At 41.8% G+C, this 18863-nt stretch overlaps 1 protein-coding gene across 2 annotated transcripts in view; it reads right to left on the bottom strand.

Moving 5' to 3' along the window:
* Positions 1-18863, bottom strand: part of LOC133532005 (methionine--tRNA ligase, cytoplasmic) — a 66338-nt gene that overhangs the window by 16488 nt on the left and 30987 nt on the right. For both annotated transcript variants that reach the window (XM_061870482.1, XM_061870481.1), the window contains exon 17: positions 14399-14547. In XM_061870482.1, coding sequence (XP_061726466.1) covers positions 14399-14547 — 149 coding nt within the window. The remainder of the gene's footprint in view (positions 1-14398; positions 14548-18863) is intronic.

Below are 18863 nucleotides of genomic sequence, written 5' to 3'. Positions count from 1 at the left end.
CTCCATTCGTCAAAATTTAGTACTATATTTTAATTATTATACGAAATGTATGTTATAACAAGTAAAATTATTCCTAAGGATTGTTATGAAGAATGTTTTTATGATTATAGAGCATTCTGTCATTAAATTAGTATGACTAACAACTTTATATGTTTTGTTTTTATACATAATTTTTATTATGAGTTTCAATAGTAGTTAAATGAAATTATGCTAAAAGTTTGTATTAAAATTGAACGGCACCCAATAAAAAGCTTTTAAAAAAGATATAATAATAATAATAATAATTCAGCCTATATACGTCCCACTGCTGGGCACAGGCCTCCTCTCATGTGCGAGAGGGCTCGGGCTATAGTCCCCACGCTAGCCCAATGCGGATTGGGGACTTCACATACACCTTTGAATTTCTTCGCAGATGTATGCAGGTTTCCTCACGATGTTTTCCTTCACCGAAAAGCTAGTGGTAAATATCAAATGATATTTCGTACATAAGTTCCGAAAAACTCATTGGTATGTACGAGCCAGAAAAAAGATATTGAAGTTTTTGTCCGACCATGTGGCCGGCACAATTTGGATAATTGGATAAGCTGGTTCACTGGTGGATAACTCTTCAATAAAACGTTGGATTTAACACAATAGTCTTTTATTTCGACTTTCACATTTTTGAAGCACAATATTTGTGCACTAAAACTAATTTTATTATTTTTAACACAGAGTTATGGACTTACGCGTGCAGCCATTTTTGATAGAGAGAGCGAGAGCGATGAAACAATTGACACTATCTATGGGCGTGTGGCGCCGTTTGAGATACCAAAAAAAAACTATGTTGACAATAAATCGCAATTACTTATAACGCTTAAACATTCCGCCCGCCAAGAACAGTATGTTCTTCCTACCGCCCGCCATGACATCATACAACAGTACATACATAACAAGGTTTATGAACTGAACATTACTAACGTACTAAACTAACATGAAAACGAGTTAACATGACATCAATAGATAACTTTGCACTCCATCTAAATTTTTTAAACATAAACAATACAAATACACTGTTCACCAGTCTATAAGGCAGAGATCATGAACAACTTTGGTTACAATCTATAGAGATAGAGAAAACAGGCTGACTAAGACAAGTAACATTGTATGCTAACTTTAGCACGTTAACTAACATTTACTAACATACCCGTAAAAGTGAGTATCCAGAAATCACCTGAAGGTTAAAAACCCTTTAATTACTACATACCACATAAATGTAATTTAGAAAAAATAAAACTTATAAGTATACCTATTACAATATTTATACAATTAGTACTCTTTCCTATCAGTCATTTTGAATAAGTACACTTGTATAGTTTTACATACTAGTAGAATTTAGAAGTATTAATAGAGACTTCAGTAACAACCTTGTAGGAACTTCATTACGAGTAAGAACCTAAAGTTATACAGTAACAGTATCAACCATATGAATTTTACAGTACCATTTGGGTACCTACAACTAAATTTAACACATATTAATAACATACTCTTAGTCTTGCTCTGACTGGTAGCAAAATAAGAATACAGGAAACTATAACTTTAACTACATGACAAATAATACTAGTTGGCAACAGGCAACACTATTAATTTGGAAACAGGTCTCATAAGTTTGGAATGTTTACATTTTAAGGTAACGACTCTAGTGACATTGTCTGGACCAGGGTGCTTTTCTTGTACTAACCCATATAACCACATCGAGGGCGGGAGATCATCCTCCTTGACTAACACTACGTCACCTACCTGTGGCTCTGGGGTCACCTTAGTCCATTTGTACCTCTGATAGAGCGTTGTTAGGTACTCCTGAGACCACTTTCGCCAGAACTGCTGCATAATCTTCTGGGTGAGCTGCCATCTATGTAAAGGGCTGATTTGAGAATCTTCATAGTTGCGATCTGGCGCGGTTACCAGAGCTTCGCCAACTAGAAAGTGTCCCGGGGTGAGTGGACTCGTGTCCACTTCATTTGATGGCAGCTGGTACATGGGCCTACTGTTTAGACAAGCCTCAGCCTGTGCTAAAACCGTTGATAACTCCTCAAACGTGAGAGTGGTGCCATCTAGGACCCGTTTCAAATGATATTTAGTAGAGGCGACACCCGCCTCCCAGAGTCCACCGAAATTGGGAGCCCGGGGTGGAATAAAATGCCATTCAGTACCTTCATTAGCTAAGGCCTCAGCAACCTCTTTCATGACAGAAGCCTCGCCCTGCTGGAAGAGGATGCGCAGTTCCTTGGATGCACCGACAAAGTTGGACCCATTGTCGCTCCAAATCTCCTTACAGGGTCCTCGACGTGCCACGAACCGTCTATAAGCAGCTAGAAACCCTTCAGTGGTAAGTGAACTTACTGCCTCCAGGTGGATACAACGGGTTACCATACATACAAACAGTGCTATATAGCCCTTATAGCTCTTGCATCCTCTACCTTTGGATATTCTGATATTTATAGGGCCTGCATAGTCGCACCCGGTGCGGTGGAACGGTCGAGCAACAGTCACCCTGCTACTGGGTAAATCAGCCATGAAGGGTTGAGTTTTGGTGACTTTGTACTTTATACATCTCACACATTTACTTAAAATATGTCTAATCAAGCTTTTGGCATTAATAATTAGAAACTTGGATCTTACATAATTTAGGGTGAGTTGGGGGCCTCCGTGGAGAGTCCTTGAGTGAGCGTCGCTCACAATCAGCTTTGACAAGTGATGGTCATGAGGCATTATGATAGGATGCTTTACATTATAAGAATGATCGCTATGCTCAATCCTACCTCGCGTTCTCATAATGCCATCCTCGTCCAAGAAGGGACACAATGATAAGATAATGCTTGATCGGTCCGGACACCATATCTAGTTTAGTTTTATTTGTTATTTTTTTGAGACATTTCATTTCTATATCGTAAAATGGAACACGTTAATTAGCGACAGTAGGTAGGGTACTTTTTCGAATATGTTTTGACGTTTATAAAAGCCAGTGGAAGGTAGATAGATTTCGATGGCTGCTCATGGCCGTATACGCAAGCTCGTGCGTCGTGAAAAATAAAAAATACCTAAAAAACTGTCGATTTGTGTGCTCGAAACCCTCACCGGAGCCACTACAGCATCAGCTCGCCAATGAAGAGTGTCGGTACCGACAAAGCGATTCGTCGTGCAGAGACCGGGTGAGTTGGCTTTCGAGCTATTTGCTTTCACTGGCGTAGATTGTTAAATTTTTCGTTGTCTAAAACAATTTCCCTATTCGAGGGCGATTGTACATTTGTTCCTTCGACCGCGGATCCTCCTCAAACTGAGAACAGCTAACCTGTCTCGGGGCCAGGAGTGACGTTTGAACCTCTTTCGTTTCGTTAAAACTGTCGCTAATTTCGTTTCGTTGTCGTTGCCTATAATCCTATAGAAATACAGTTATTTTATCACATTATATTAAAATATCGAATTTTAACCGATCGAATTGATGATGCAATCATATTATACGGCCAAATTAAGTAGTCATTGAATTTGGTATTGACACCGTTGGGAATAGAACACTTCTAAAATTAGTCGGATAATATTTGCACCGCGTGCCATTTCTGATTACGTAATATAATAACCTATATACTACAGTGTTGATTTGGGGACTTTAAGAATAGCGATAATTAGATATTGTTATTTTGTAAAGTGAATATAATGCCTAGACGAATATAATTTACACAATAGTACAAGTACATATATGATAAATTAGTAATATTTTACCCGCGTATTTAGTCCATACAAATATCGTGCATTATTATTGAATAATGTTCACAGATAGATGTCCATTAATATTCACATAGATCACATAGTTAATCCTTATCAATAACTTGCTACTTCTGCTAAATATTAATTTTAAATACTTACGTTACGTACTCATAATCGGCACAAAGTATTCGCGAGCTTATCTACAATCCATTAAGGTCTATTTTCCAACGGCAGCACAGCACGGTGCGAACTGTTTTTGTTATTGTAGATAAATTGTAGTCAAATAATTTATTTAAGTATCTCACATTTAATAAGTGATTCTCGCTTCGTCTCCTCCATTCGGAAACATTCGAAATATAATTGAATTGCAAGTCTGGCTTCTAATCGTTTTGACCGTCTATTAACATAATAATTCTAATAAGAATTCCTTTCGCACCTATTGTAGCGAGATAAATTATTCTTCGCAAATATTATTTAGCATTTTTAAGTCGAGTTGTGTATTCGGTAGTATCGTGGCGGGTGGACCTTATAGCATAGTACATAAGGTTGAAATTTGTTTGTTCTACAAGTTGTTTTGTTTATCGAAGAAGTTTCTTTTACATTTAATTAACGCGGTTGCTTCATATTCAAACTAATCATGTCTAAGGCACTTGCTCGTCGTAATTTGCAATTGAAACGCGAAATATCGATCAAACGAATCGATGAATGTTTGGCGGCTGGGTTGCAGGCTAAAGTGGATTCCTCGCGATTACCATTGTTTATGTCTAGATTTAGCAAAATAGACGGCTATTGTTCTAGTTTTGAAACCCACCATTTAAAACTCATTTCGGAAATAACAGATGTGAATGAATTAGACCAGGAGGATGTTGTACGTCAAGAATTTGACGACAAATATTTTCAAATAATCGAAATTCACACTTCGTTGTCGACCGCGACTACTATCGAGGGCGAGACAAATAGAACCGATTTGTCCGTTAAGTTGCCTCGTTTAAATCTCGTACATTTCGATGGCAACATTAAATCGTGGGGAACATTTTATGATATGTTCAATACAATGGTACATCAAAACAAACGATTGTCAAATATTGAGCGGTTCTCAATTTTAATTTCACTTCTTTCGGGTGAACCATTGCAATTATTAAAAGGGTTTCCTTTATCGGATAGCAATTATTTAGATGCTTACGCGGCTTTGATCGATAGATATAATAACAAACGAAAATTGGCTTTTCGTCATTGGGAAGAAATTCAGAACGCTTCGTTGAAATCTAATTCGCCTAGCGAGTTACGTCGACTTGTAGACACTTTTAGAGAAAATATCGCGGTTTTGAAAAATCTGAGATTTCCCGTCAATAATTGGGATTTTCCATTGTTTTATTTATTGATCAATAAATTGGACCAGGATACCCGTCGTCGTTTTGAACTGCAAAACGACAACAAAGATGTACCGTCATTCGAGTCGTTGTTAGAATACGTGAGTAAGGCCGGTCAAGCGTTAGAGCTCGCCGACCTCACCGAGTGCGCCGCCGCCCCTGCGGCACGCGCACCCACGGCACCCGGGCGTACCGCGCGCGCCCACGCCGCGCCGCGCACCGCTGCCTGGCGCCCGGCGCAGGATCGTGCTCCTGCGGGAGCAGCCTATAAAACGCTAGTCACCACTAGCGCCACCTCGATCGAATCGTATTGCGTGTTATGCAAGTCAAATCATGACCTTGCTAAATGTGTTGAATATCGGAACAAGACGCCTCACGAGCGCTTTTCTGTTGTCAAGGACAATCGGCTCTGCGTCAACTGCTTACGTTATGGACACGTAGTTAAAACTTGCCCCTCAAAGTCTCGTTGTCTAAAGTGTAATGTTGCCCATCACACTACTATTCATTTCGATGTCGATAGCGGTAATTCCAAAGTCAGCGTCGCTTCTTCGGCCTCGACCAACGCTGGCGCCGCGACTTGCTCGTCGTCCTCGCCCCTCGACACCCCAACGCACGTACCTGACAAACAAGTGACCATGCTCGCATCCGATCCAGCACCTGTTGGTCGAATATCTCTTTTTGCTACTGCATGCGTGGAGGTACTAGATAAGTTCGGTAGTTATCAAAAAATTCGTATTGTCATAGACAATTGCAGTCAGCCAAACCTTATTACACGACGTTGCGCGCAGCGGCTTGGACTTCCGATACGACAAAAAAATACCTCTATTGAGGGTGTATGTGAGGTGTCAACGTTGTCAACTTCTTATACCACTCTTAACATTCGCAGCATGAAATCTGATTTTGAAATGTGTGTCGAAGCCTTTGTTACACCCAAAATCTGCAGCGATCAGCCTGCAGTAAAAATTGACATGGACCAGTTGTCATGCGTCAAAGCATTTGAACTCGCCGACTCTAATTTTGATAAACCTGGATGCATTGACGCCTTATTGGGAGTGGATGTTTTTTGTCAAATATTTTTGGGTAACCGCCACAACTGTGACGATGGACCCACAATCTTTGAGACCAAGCTTGGCTGGGTTATCATGGGAAAGGCCCCTTGCGCAACTTCCCATTCCCAGACTTCATTGTTTTGCTCGATCGAATCGCTCGATACCCAAATTCGAAAATTTTGGGAAATTGAAAGTCTCCCTAACTCTTCGCCCTTAACTGACGATGAAGTCATGTGCGAGAAAATATTCGCCTCGACTCACGCACGTGACTCGAACGGGAGATATATCGTACACTTGCCGTTTCGAACCGTCGATCCTCGTTTAGGTGACTCGCGCGCTCTTGCCGAGCGCCGCCTGCTCTCTCTCGAAAAGAGACTCGCTCGTGAACCGGAACTCCGGACAGAATACAATAATTTTATGCGTGATTATCTCGATGCTGGTCACATGGAACCAGTAGCACCCCAGTCAGACGGGCGTGCTTATTACTTAGCACATTTCTGCGTGCTCAAGCCCAGCAGCACCACCACCAAATTGAGAGCGGTCTTTGATGCTACTGCTCAGCCTACTGGAGGCCCCTCGTTGAATGACCAGTTGCTCGTTGGACCGAAACTACAATCTGATCTCGTTTCGATATTACTTCGCTTTCGTTTGCATGCGGTTGTTTTCACAGCCGACATACGTCAAATGTATCGACAAATTTTAGTCTCTCTTACCGATCGAGATTTCCAACGCATTTTGTTCAGGTTCTCCCTCGACGAACCTATACAAGAATTTCGTTTAAACACCGTGACCTACGGCATGTCTTCGTCCAGTTTCCTAGCCATTCGAGCCCTGATTCAATTAGCTATTGATGAAGGCAAAAAGTATCCTCGTGCGGTTGACGTCCTCAAACGAGACATTTACGTCGATGACGTGGTGACAGGCGCTGAGTCTGTCGAATCAGCTCTCGACCTTCAGTCTCAGGTGGTTCAGATCCTAGAGAAAGGATGTTTCGAACTTCGCAAGTGGTCGAGCAACTGTCCCCGTCTGCTCGACAATCTCGACCCAACCCATTGTCATAATAAGACGCTCTCTTTTGATTCGGAACCGACATCTCCTGTTAAGGTGCTCGGTATGGAGTGGAACCCGTCCAGTGACGCGTTCACTTTCACGGTCAATGCGCTTCATGAAAAGTGCACAAAACGAAATATTCTTTCGGAATTGGCGCGCATATTTGATCCTCTTGGGTTTCTTACACCCTTGACACTCTCGTTCAAGCGCATAATTCAAGAACTTTGGACTCTCGGTTTGGATTGGGATGTGGTAGCACCCCCCAATATCAGCCAAAACTGGTTTCGTTATCGTTTAGATCTCGACTTGTTGTCGTCTCTCGAAATACCTCGATTCATTCCATCGACGAAGTCCTGCAGTGTTCAGCTGCATGGCTTCTGTGACGCTTCCGAGGCAGGATACTCGGCTGTCATTTACTTTCGCATTCGACATAGTGATGGTAGCATCACTATACATTTGATAATGTCACGCTGTAAGGTCTCTCCTTTGCAGCGTACTTCTACACCCCGTTTGGAACTGTGCGCTGCAGTTTTGCTGACAGACCTCGTTAAACACGTAAAGGAAATTTACAACGGAGACGTCCAATTTGAGGATATATTCTGTTGGTCTGATTCCACTGTGACACTCTCCTGGTTACGTTCGCCATCGCAACGCTGGAAAACTTACGTCAGTAACCGCGTAAGTCACATACAAGAAAGAATACCCGCTGGTCATTGGCGCCATGTCACGTCAGAAACCAATCCGGCTGATTGTGCTTCTCGCGGAGTGACTGTTCGAGAACTTGTAAATCATCCTCTATGGTGGACAGGCCCGGCTTGGTTGGCACTTGACAGTAGCTCTTGGCCAAAGTTACCGTCGTCTATCGAACCGCAATCGGACTTGTTGGAAGAACAAAGGGTCCCCAAGCAGACCGTGTTGTTTACTGCCGTCAACCAACTTGATGACTTCTTATCCAGACATTCGAGTCTCAATAAGGCTAAACGCATTGTCGCTTACGTTCATCGTTTCGTACATAACTGTCGTAAACCTGACAAAAGACGCTTCGGCCCACTTGTTCAATCGGAACTCGATGGTGCCCTTACTAATTTAGTTAAGTTAACTCAAGACAAGTCATTTTCGAATGAGATAATATCTCTAAAGGAAGGTAAAAAATTGCCTAAACAATTCAGAAAACTCAGTGTTTTTATCGATAATTCCGGTTTGTTGAGGGTGGGCGGTAGGCTGGTTCACTCTGAACTTGATTATGATTGCAAGCACCCTTTACTGCTGCCCAGTCAGGATCGCATGACACAGCTCGTCATCGACCAAGTACATAACGATAGTCAGCATCCGGGATTACGCACCCTAAATTTCTTGATTGCACAAAACTTTTGGATACTGGCTTCTAAGCGCGTAATTAGTTCTCGCTTATCGAAATGTATAAAGTGCTTCCGCTCTAATCCAAAACCTTTGGTGCCCCGTATGGCAGACCTCCCAAAAACTCGAGTTTCACAAGTTAAGCCTTTCTCGTGTATCGGTGTCGATTTTGCGGGTCCTTTTCCCACATACATTAAACGCTATCGTGGAGCTAGGCCTTTTAAAACACACGTGTGTTTATTTATATGTTTTGCGACCAAGGCTTCTCATGTCGAGCTTGTTATAGGACTGACCACCGAAGCCTTTCTCGCTGCTTTGCGTCGATTTATCGCTCGCCGTGGCCGTTGCCAACGCATACATTGTGACCGAGGTACGAATTTCGTAGGCGCTTATAACGCATTGTTACCTCTCATGCAAGACGCAGCTTCTCGTGAGAGTATCGAATTCTCTTTCAATCCACCAGCCGCACCCCACTTCGGCGGCTTGTGGGAAGCCAACATCAAATCGTTTAAAACGCATCTTGCTCACGTTGTAGGGAATCAAATCCTAACTTATGAGGAATTTCTTACAGTGGCCGCCCAAATTGAATCGGCCCTTAACTCACGGCCACTCTGTGAGATGAGTTCCGATCCAAACGACATGTCAGTGTTAACACCCGGACATTTTCTCACCTTAGAGCCCTTAACATCACTTGTAGATACGTCAACTAGCGACATGAACATTTCAATTTCGAATCGTTGGCAGCTTGTGCAGAAACTTCATCGTGATTTCTGGAAGCGATGGCATTTGGAGTATTTGCATACATTAAATCAACGCGCGAAATGGCACTCGGATATTGATGAACCCAAGGTGGGCACATTAGTATTGATCAAAGATGAACAACTGAAGCCACTTCATTGGTCTCTTGGTCGTATAGTATCTTTGCATCCGGGCAAAGATGGGATCTCCCGTGTAGCTACGGTTCGGTCACAATCAGGTCTAATACAAAGACCTCTGGTAAAGTTGTGTCCTTTACCTATAGACTAGTTTATTCTTAAAATACTTTGTATTTGGTGGGCGGAATGATCGGTCCGGACACCATATCTAGTTTAGTTTTATTTGTTATTTTTTTGAGACATTTCATTTCTATATCGTAAAATGGAACACGTTAATTAGCGACAGTAGGTAGGGTACTTTTTCGAATATGTTTTGACGTTTATAAAAGCCAGTGGAAGGTAGATAGATTTCGATGGCTGCTCATGGCCGTATACGCAAGCTCGTGCGTCGTGAAAAATAAAAAATACCTAAAAAACTGTCGATTTGTGTGCTCGAAACCCTCACCGGAGCCACTACAGCATCAGCTCGCCAATGAAGAGTGTCGGTACCGACAGAGCGATTCGTCGTGCAGAGACCGGGTGAGTTGGCTTTCGAGCTATTTGCTTTCACTGGCGTAGATTGTTAAATTTTTCGTTGTCTAAAACAATTTCCCTATTCGAGGGCGATTGTACAATGCTTCTCCGGGGAAGTGGATTAGAGTTATTCAGGTTAGTTAACTCCCGGGGAAAGGCTGACAATTGACTTGCTTTAATACCTACCTTCAAGGCATTATCAAGCTCTCTTGCGGTCAGATAGGATGGAAAAGATTCTCCTTTCAGTTTTTTACAAAATCTGAGACAGTAAGCTACTACTCTTACTGCCTTTGTTAAAGATAAGTATTTAGTCCAAGCACTCAACTCTTCGGATGGCTGAGCAGGGGATAAAACTGTACATACCTGGACTTTCATGGGCTTTGCTTCTAGCTCAGTGGATACGGGCTCGGATGTTGGATGCTGGTAGTTAGGGTCATGTAGCCAAGCTGGGCCATGGACCCACAACTCGAATTGGATGAAATCAGATGGTGACATTCCTCGACTTGCACAGTCTGCCGGGTTGCTGGTGGATTCTACATGCGCCCACTGATCATGGTTTAGTATGGATAGGATCTCAGTGACGCGATTGGCAACAAACGTTGTCCAACGGTTCGGCTCACCTTGAAGCCATGCGAGGACTATGGTTGAGTCTGTCCAAGCCCTGCAATGACTGACTGGCATGGATAAGACAGTGGATACTTCTGCCAGCAGTTTGGATAAGAGTACTGCTCCGGAAAGTTCAAGTCGGGGTGTGGAAATTTGGCGGATTGGACAGACCTTCGTTCTGGCTGCGACTAAATGGACAGTAACATTACCTTCATGATCCACTACCCTCAGGTATACGACTGCTGCGTAAGCGTCGTTGGAGGCGTCGCAGTACCCATGCAGCTGGATATCACTCGCGTCTTGCCTGACGCCAACCCATCTTGGCATGATGAAGTCGTTGAGAACCGGGAGCTGCTCACGGAACTCATTCCACTCTGTCAGCAAGTTGGAAGTCACTTCCTCGTCCCACGAGTGACCTGAAACCCACAGTTTTTGCATGTATATCTTGGCTCGGATAATGACTGGGGAAATCCATCCCAGTGGATCAAAGAGACGTGATATGTCAGACAAGATGTTCCGCTTGGTGACGGGGGTTGGCTGTGGAGGTAAGTTAACCTTATAGTGAAATGAGTCAGTCTGATGATTCCAAGACAAGCCTAGGATTTTGATCATGTCATCCAGTTTTATGTCTTTGTCAGAGCTGGTAACCGGGTGTGGATAAATTGTTTCCATTAATCTTTGACTATTGCTTGCCCATTTTTGTAATTCAAACCCAGCTTTACTTAGCAAACTAACTATTTCCGAATAGATTTGGATGGCTTGATCATCTGTCTCACACCCACTCATGAAATCATCCATATAGAAATTTGTCAGCACCCTTTCTGCAGCCAATGGATAATCTTTACCATCATCTTTAGCCACTTGCTGTAAACTTTTGACTGCAAGATAAGGAGCTGACGAGACCCCGAAAGTTACACGTAACATCCTGTAATCCTTTACAATGTCATCAGAACTCTCACGCCACAGCAAGCGTTGGAAATCAGTGTGTTTGTCCACGACTTTAACCTGCCTGTACATTTTTATAATATCTGCTATAAAGCAAATTGGATGAATACGCCATTTCATGATGATATGACGCAGTTCTGGTTGTAGTCGTGGACCAACCAAGAGATCATCATTCAAGGACCTGCCATTAACACCTTTAGAAGAGCAGTCAAAAACCATGCGAAACTTGGTTGTGGATTTGTCGCTGCGAATCACGGCATGGTAAGGCATGTACACACAGCCAGGTCTCGCAGCGTCCCGCTGGTCTTGGATAAGTTCCATGTGATTTAGTGATAAATATTCATTTATCACTTTGGTATATTCCTGCTTTAGGAGTGGATTGCTATCCATCTTTTTCTCCAATGAGAGAAATCTCCTTAAAGCCACTTTCCGTGATTCGCCATACTGACATGATGGATCTTCATCACGAAATGGGAGACTAACAACATAGCGACCTGTACAGTCTCTAGTTGTAGTGGATGCATAATGCTCCTCACACACTTGGTCCTCCTTAGACAACAAGGTGCGAGGCTGATCAGTTTCTATTTCCCAGAATTTACGGAGAGTGTCATTAATGGAGTTATCCAGAATATGAGCAGTTATAAAGCTATTAGAATGGTTACTCACTTGTGTTCTTCCTGACAGGATCCAGCCCAAAGCAGTGTTCTGTGCTGTCAGCGTGGACGTCGGATTACGTACAATACCCTCTGTCAGGGTCAGTCCATACACCTCAGCACCCAGCAACATGTCCACATGGCCTGGAGTGTCATATCCTGGATCTGCCATCTTTAATTTCTTCAACTCCTGCCAATCATGAATCTCAACTTTCTGTGAAGGAATGGGATTAGTTACCTGACTTACCACATATGCTTGAACAACGCAACTAAAAGAGCTACAAATGGATTGTATTTTGAATTGAACTTTGTGTTTAATTGGGACTGACAAGGGGATTTTCTCTCCTCCCAGCCCTGAGGGATCAACACTAACATTAACAGGTATCTTGTGTAACTGAAGCAATTGTACAGCACGCTCAGTCACGAATGATAATTGTGCACCCTGGTCAAGAAATGCCCTAAGTATATGACAGTTTCCTTTATTTTCTACCTTAACTAATGCCGTTGTTAATATTATCTCACTATTCGATGAACCTGAACTTTCGGCAGCGTGAGCCACAATGTTACCAGGCCCAGGTTCCTTCTGTTCCGACTTCTCATGGCTACTTGGCTGTTGGTTGTGGATCTTCACCCCTTCAACGGCTCGGCTTGGTTGCGCTGAAGGTGGTTGCTCGCTGTCCAGATGCAATAGGGAGTGGTGACGGCGGCCGCAGCGCCTACATGTTGTGTCTCGCTTGCAGTGTGTTGCAGAATGCTTTGCTCCAAAGCAATTGAAGCACAACGCCTTACTTTTGACAAAGTCCCTCCGTTGTTGTACAGAGTCCTGGCTAAACCGCTTACATTGGTACAACAAGTGAGCCTCTGCACAAAATGGGCAGGATACTGATGATGCTGATGAGGTAATGCTGAACACTTTAGGTCGCTCTGTTTCTTTTAATCTTGTTTCTTTCTTAGTACTTGGCTCTAAGAACTCCAATGCTCTGAATCTGGATTCTAGGAATGTTGAAAATTCACTAAACGTTGGTAGTTTATCTGAGTAATCACTTATCTTGTGTTCCCATTCTTTCCGGGATTCCTGGTCAAGCTTCTGTATGATCAGGTGGATGATGATAAGATCCCATGTTGAAACATCAATATTCATGTTGGTCAGAGCACTTAAACATTCATTTGTTGTGTCTAATATTTGTTTGACACCATAAGAAGATGCTGCGGTTAAAGTCTTTTGGCTTATTAAGCGGTTAAGTATGCACGATGAGATGTAGCGAGTGTTGCTGTAACGTTTCTTCAATAATGTCCAACATTGTTCATAATTTGCATCCGTTATAGGTGTGTGTCGTATTAACTGCTCTGCTTCACCCGTCAGATGACCCTTTAAGTAGTGGAGCTTTTGTACAGGTGCTAAAGTCTGGTTGTTATTGATCACAGATTCGAATAGGTCGTGAAAAGTAGGCCACTCCGCATACTTGCCAGAAAATACGGGGATTATAATTCTGGGTAGCTTCACTGCACTTGATGGATTTGATTCACTCTGTAGATTATTATGTGTGTGAGTTGAGGATGTTGACTCTTTTAACTGACACTTATAATCAATATATTTTTCTTCGACTCTGTCATAGGTTTCATTTGTGAAGTACGTATTGCTTGGATCCTTAGATTCTAACAAAATCGTTTGATGGTTGCTCTCGAAAGATTTCCAATTTCCTTCGAGAAGATCTAACCTTGCTTGTAAGTACGTGTTGGTCATACGCGATTTCGGTGATTTTTTGAGGTTAGAAGCGGCCTTGTCAATTATCTCTTCTATATTTTGCTGTAATTTTATATATTCCATGGTGATAATCTTGTAATTTCGTTCTTATTCGGTTCGATTGGACCATTGTCCGACCATGTGGCCGGCACAATTTGGATAATTGGATAAGCTGGTTCACTGGTGGATAACCCTTCAATAAAACGTTGGATTTAACACAATAGTCTTTTATTTCGACTTTCACATTTTTGAAGCACAATATTTGTGCACTAAAACTAATTTTATTATTTTTAACACAGAGTTATGGACTTACGCGTGCAGCCATTTTTGATAGAGAGAGCGAGAGCGATGAAACAATTGACACTATCTATGGGCGTGTGGCGCCGTTTGAGATACCAAAAAAAAACTATGTTGACAATAAATCGCAATTACTTATAACGCTTAAACAGTTTTTTTAAATGGCTAAAAATACGGGCTTACTAGTGATATCACTCACCAACGATCTCCCTGTTGACTAGGGCCAAGAGCTCGCAGTCGGTCCGCGCGGCGCGGAGCGCGGGCACGCGGCCCTTGAACGAGTTGGCGCAGAAGCTCAGGGAACGGTGGCAGAAGTTGCCCAGGTTGTTCAGCAGCTCCGAGTTGTTCCTGCGGACAATAGTACATTACGATACAAGTGCGAAAAATAGGAAATTCGAAACGAGTGGCGATAAATTAAAACACGACCGAAGGGAGTGTTTTAAATCGACACGAGTTGCGAATTACCTATTCGCACATGTATCGTACAACGTTTTACAGTACATATGGCCCTTTAAATGTTCGACACAGTAACGTAATATGCTACTTCTCGCACTAGTGCTATAAAGTAGCCCCATATGTACTGTAATAGTACATTGTGCAACGAGGGGGGTAAGTGAAATTTTGGATAAGAGGGTGGTAACATATCGTATATAAATACGGTGACATATCAAACATTCGTCCGCCATGTTGTAATTTCTTGGCAGGTGAGGCATCGAAGGCACAGACCTATTCGGCATTCAACCACGATAAAAAATTACGAGTATGTAAAAATATTTTAAAAGCTGTTAAATTAATCAAATTAAATAATTTTAAACATAAACAAATATATTATATTATAAACGTCAGTATTTTAAAAGTAACTCATTTATGCTAATTGGTTTGTATGAATAAATGATATAATTAAAAAAAAAAAAAAAACCTATAACTCCCTAGGGAGTTATAGCTTATTTTTTTCACAATCCATTACTCCCGCGGGAACGAAATAGGCCTTTGTCTTTCAGCACACCTGCATGAAATAAGATCTTTTCCGAGCAAGTGTGATGAAATAGTTATTTGAGTAACCAGGCAGCAAAGATGGATATTGAAGCGAATGCTAATTTTCAGTATAATAAAATAATAATAATTCTGCCTACAGTCCCCCTGCTGGTCACAGGCCTTCTCTCATGCGCGAGAGGGTTTGGGCTATGGTCCCCACGCAGGCCCAATGCGGGTTGGAGACTTCACATACTTTGAATTTCTTCGCGGATGTATGCAGTATGAATATAGCATGTATGATTAATTGATTAATTATAAGTCGATTACTGTGTCAGTAAACTGCCTACTAACTAAAGTGATAAAAAATCGGTCGATTGATTTGTTTGTTCGTTCGTATAATTTTGTCGTGTACAAGTAAATTGCACAAGCATCATATTCATCATTTGCCCCATCAGCATTTAGTTTATATAAAAGTGTTATAATTAGTCAATAAGTACCTTTTTCCATTCATTAAATAATCACGTTCGCTACTGTATAAGTGTGCACACCTATCAAGTTATAATAAAGCAAGTTTATATCAAGAATTCATCTTTCGTGTTTCACATTACTATCAAGAATCTATCAAGTAAATGTTAGAGTTAGCAAGTACTCTAACATTAATGGTCCTTCGATAACCGTCTTCTGTGCTCATTTATTTGTCAGTTCAACTCAGTTGGCTTCCCACAAGCGGGTCTCACCGACTGGATTGAGTAGGCAGATAGCGAAGTGCACGAAGAATATTAACCAGCAAGTGAGGAAGAAATAATCAAGACATCAAGTAAGACAACAAGGTCAAACAACTAAGCAACAAGGCAGACATACATACGCGAACAATCAAGAAAGCAAGGAAAGTGAACACGAGTTATCAAGAAAGGTGACCAAGCAAGTCTACCACCACCCATTATCAAGTTATTTTCTTTACAGTACTAATTATCAAGAAAGCGTAATATGGAGGATCTGTATCAAAATCAGATTCAGCTCCAAACTGTAATCAAACAAGTGAGAATCAACTTCAAGAAGGATAGTCAGGATCGTAAGACTGAAGATTACATTAAAAGGAAATTATCTTCTCTCGACTTACACTGGGAGGAGTTCAACAGCAATGACGAAAAGTTACGTGGGTTTGACAATCCTAATCATACCTACTTTTGCAACAATCTTTATGATGAGACGTATAACATCTACATGCAAACAAGAGAACTAATTCAAAAATCAATCCCTTCAACCTCCCCGCCCACGGAAATAGCCAAACCTAACCCTGTCAACGTTCAACCGGCGCCAAGACAGCAACCAGGATCAGCCAAATCGACATTGCCAGCAACGGGAGTCGAGAAAAATCTGCCCGAACCTACATTTACATCGCAAGGAAATAATAGCAAACTAGATGAAATGTTACGCAAGCAAAGTAGCAATTTCAAGGCATTAGCTCGAACGCTGGCTAATATCAAGCTAGACAGTGCAGCAGAGAAATGGGAGCTTGAAGATATCATAAAATCTCTGGACTCTCGCTGGGCTGCCATCGATTCGCTGCACTGGGAGATAGACAGTGAACTCGGGGGAACGGATGAGCAATACGAAAACACATTTACAAAATACGAAAACGAGCAATGAAGAAGCAAATTAACAGCAAGTTGTGGTCAACATCGCACAGAGAAAAGTCTACCCCACGCCTAGACATCCCCGTATTTCATGGTCACTATCAACAATGGGTTTCGTTTAAAGATTTATTCACCGAAGCTATCCACAGTAATCCATGTTTATCTAACGCACAAAAGATGCAATTTCTGAAGAGCAAGATAAAGGGCGAACCAGAAAGGCTTATACAACACTTACCCATCAGTTCAGATAATTATACTACGTGTTGGGAAATACTAAACCACCGATATAACAACAAGAAGTTAATATTTACGACTCACATAAACAACGTCATAAGCCTTCCTGTGATGCAACAAGCTACGTCAAGCCACGTCAAGAGACTCCATGACGTCACTATAGAAAGTTTAAACGGTATAAAAAACTTAGGAGTCAACATTGACACCTGGGATCCGATATTAGTCCATTTATTGCAACAGAAATTGGACACCGAAACTCACAACGAATACATGACAGCTCTAAAACAGCCCAGGGAGTTACCATCATTAAAGGAATTCTTGTCATTTTTGGAGGGCAAATTTACCGCTATGGAGTCGTCACGGCGCAAGCAAGAAGCCGCTGTTAATCGAACAAGTTTGAATACACCATCTACATCAAGTAATCAATACAAGTCAAGCCGTTTAAATCAGTATTTTACAAGCAACAAGACTCCAACAAGTAAGCCAGGCCTCGAATACAGGCGCAAATGCCCAGTTTGCCAGCAAGATCATGGTATATATTTCTGTACCGAGTTCAAAAACATGGCCCCAGGACTTAAACGAAAAACAATTACAAAACTTAATCTTTGTAGTAATTGTTTATACAATCATAACGGCAAACCTTGCCATTCTACTAAACGGTGTCAAGAATGCGGCGGGTATCATAATACACTTTTGCACGAGACATTTCACAATCAAAATGCAGCGTCGGTAAATACGGTCGGAAATCAAAGTCGACAACAAGGATTTGGGACTCACGTGGCACAGCAACGTGAAGACAACAATCAAGACCCAAATATCCTTTTAGCTACAGCTATGATCAAAATTCTGGCAAATGATGGAGTACCCCGCACGATGCGTGCCTTAATAGATCCTGGGGCCCAGATTTGTTTGATTTCTGAAAACGCCGCTCAACAGCTAGGGTTACCACGACAGCAAGAAAAAGGAGTGATCACAGGAGTGGGCCTTAGAGATAGCAAATGTAAAGGCATGCTGTATGTGACCTGTTTATCATCAGATGAAAAATATTCCTTCAACACCGAAGCCTTTATTATGAAGGATTTAATAAGAAAATTACCCAATTTCACCTTCCCCAAAGCAAGATGGGATATTTTGGATACTTTACCTCTGGCAGACTACAATTATAATGTCAACAACTCGATCGATATATTACTGGGTGCTGAAATTTACGCAACTATTTTGATGCATGGAATGTACAAGCATGAAAACTTATCCCTTGTTGTACAAGAGACGCACTTAGGATGGATTATATGTGGGAGAGTACCGCAAAGCTTTCAATGCAATTTGGTGTTAAATAACATCGAAGACATACAGAAATTTTGGGAAATTGAAGATATTCCAGCACAAACACTCAATACCAATGAAGAAGATGAGTGTGTCAAATACTACAAAGAAACAACAACAAGGTTGGCAGACGGAAGATATCAAGTACGGATCCCTCTGAAAAAAGCTGGTCTACAGAAACTAGGCCACTCAAAAAGTAAAGCTGTGGCGCAATTCTGGCAATTGGAATACAAATTCAACAAAAATAAACATATTGCGCAACAGTACAAGTCATTTATACACGAATACCTATCAATGGGTCATATGACTATATCGCCGACTAAACAATGGCGGAACGCACGTGAGGCACGTGAGGCGAGTGAGTGCTACTTACCACATCATTGCGTTTTAAGAGAATCAAGCACCTCAGCTCTTCGGGTCGTATTCAATGGATCAGCGAAGACATCTACAGGAGTCAGCCTTAATGATATCATGCACAAAGGGCCTAACCTTCAA

Source organism: Cydia pomonella, chromosome 26 (assembly GCF_033807575.1).
Source record: "Cydia pomonella isolate Wapato2018A chromosome 26, ilCydPomo1, whole genome shotgun sequence".
NCBI classification, from domain to species: domain Eukaryota; kingdom Metazoa; phylum Arthropoda; class Insecta; order Lepidoptera; family Tortricidae; genus Cydia; species Cydia pomonella.
This window is presented reverse-complemented; position numbering and strand designations above follow the sequence as displayed.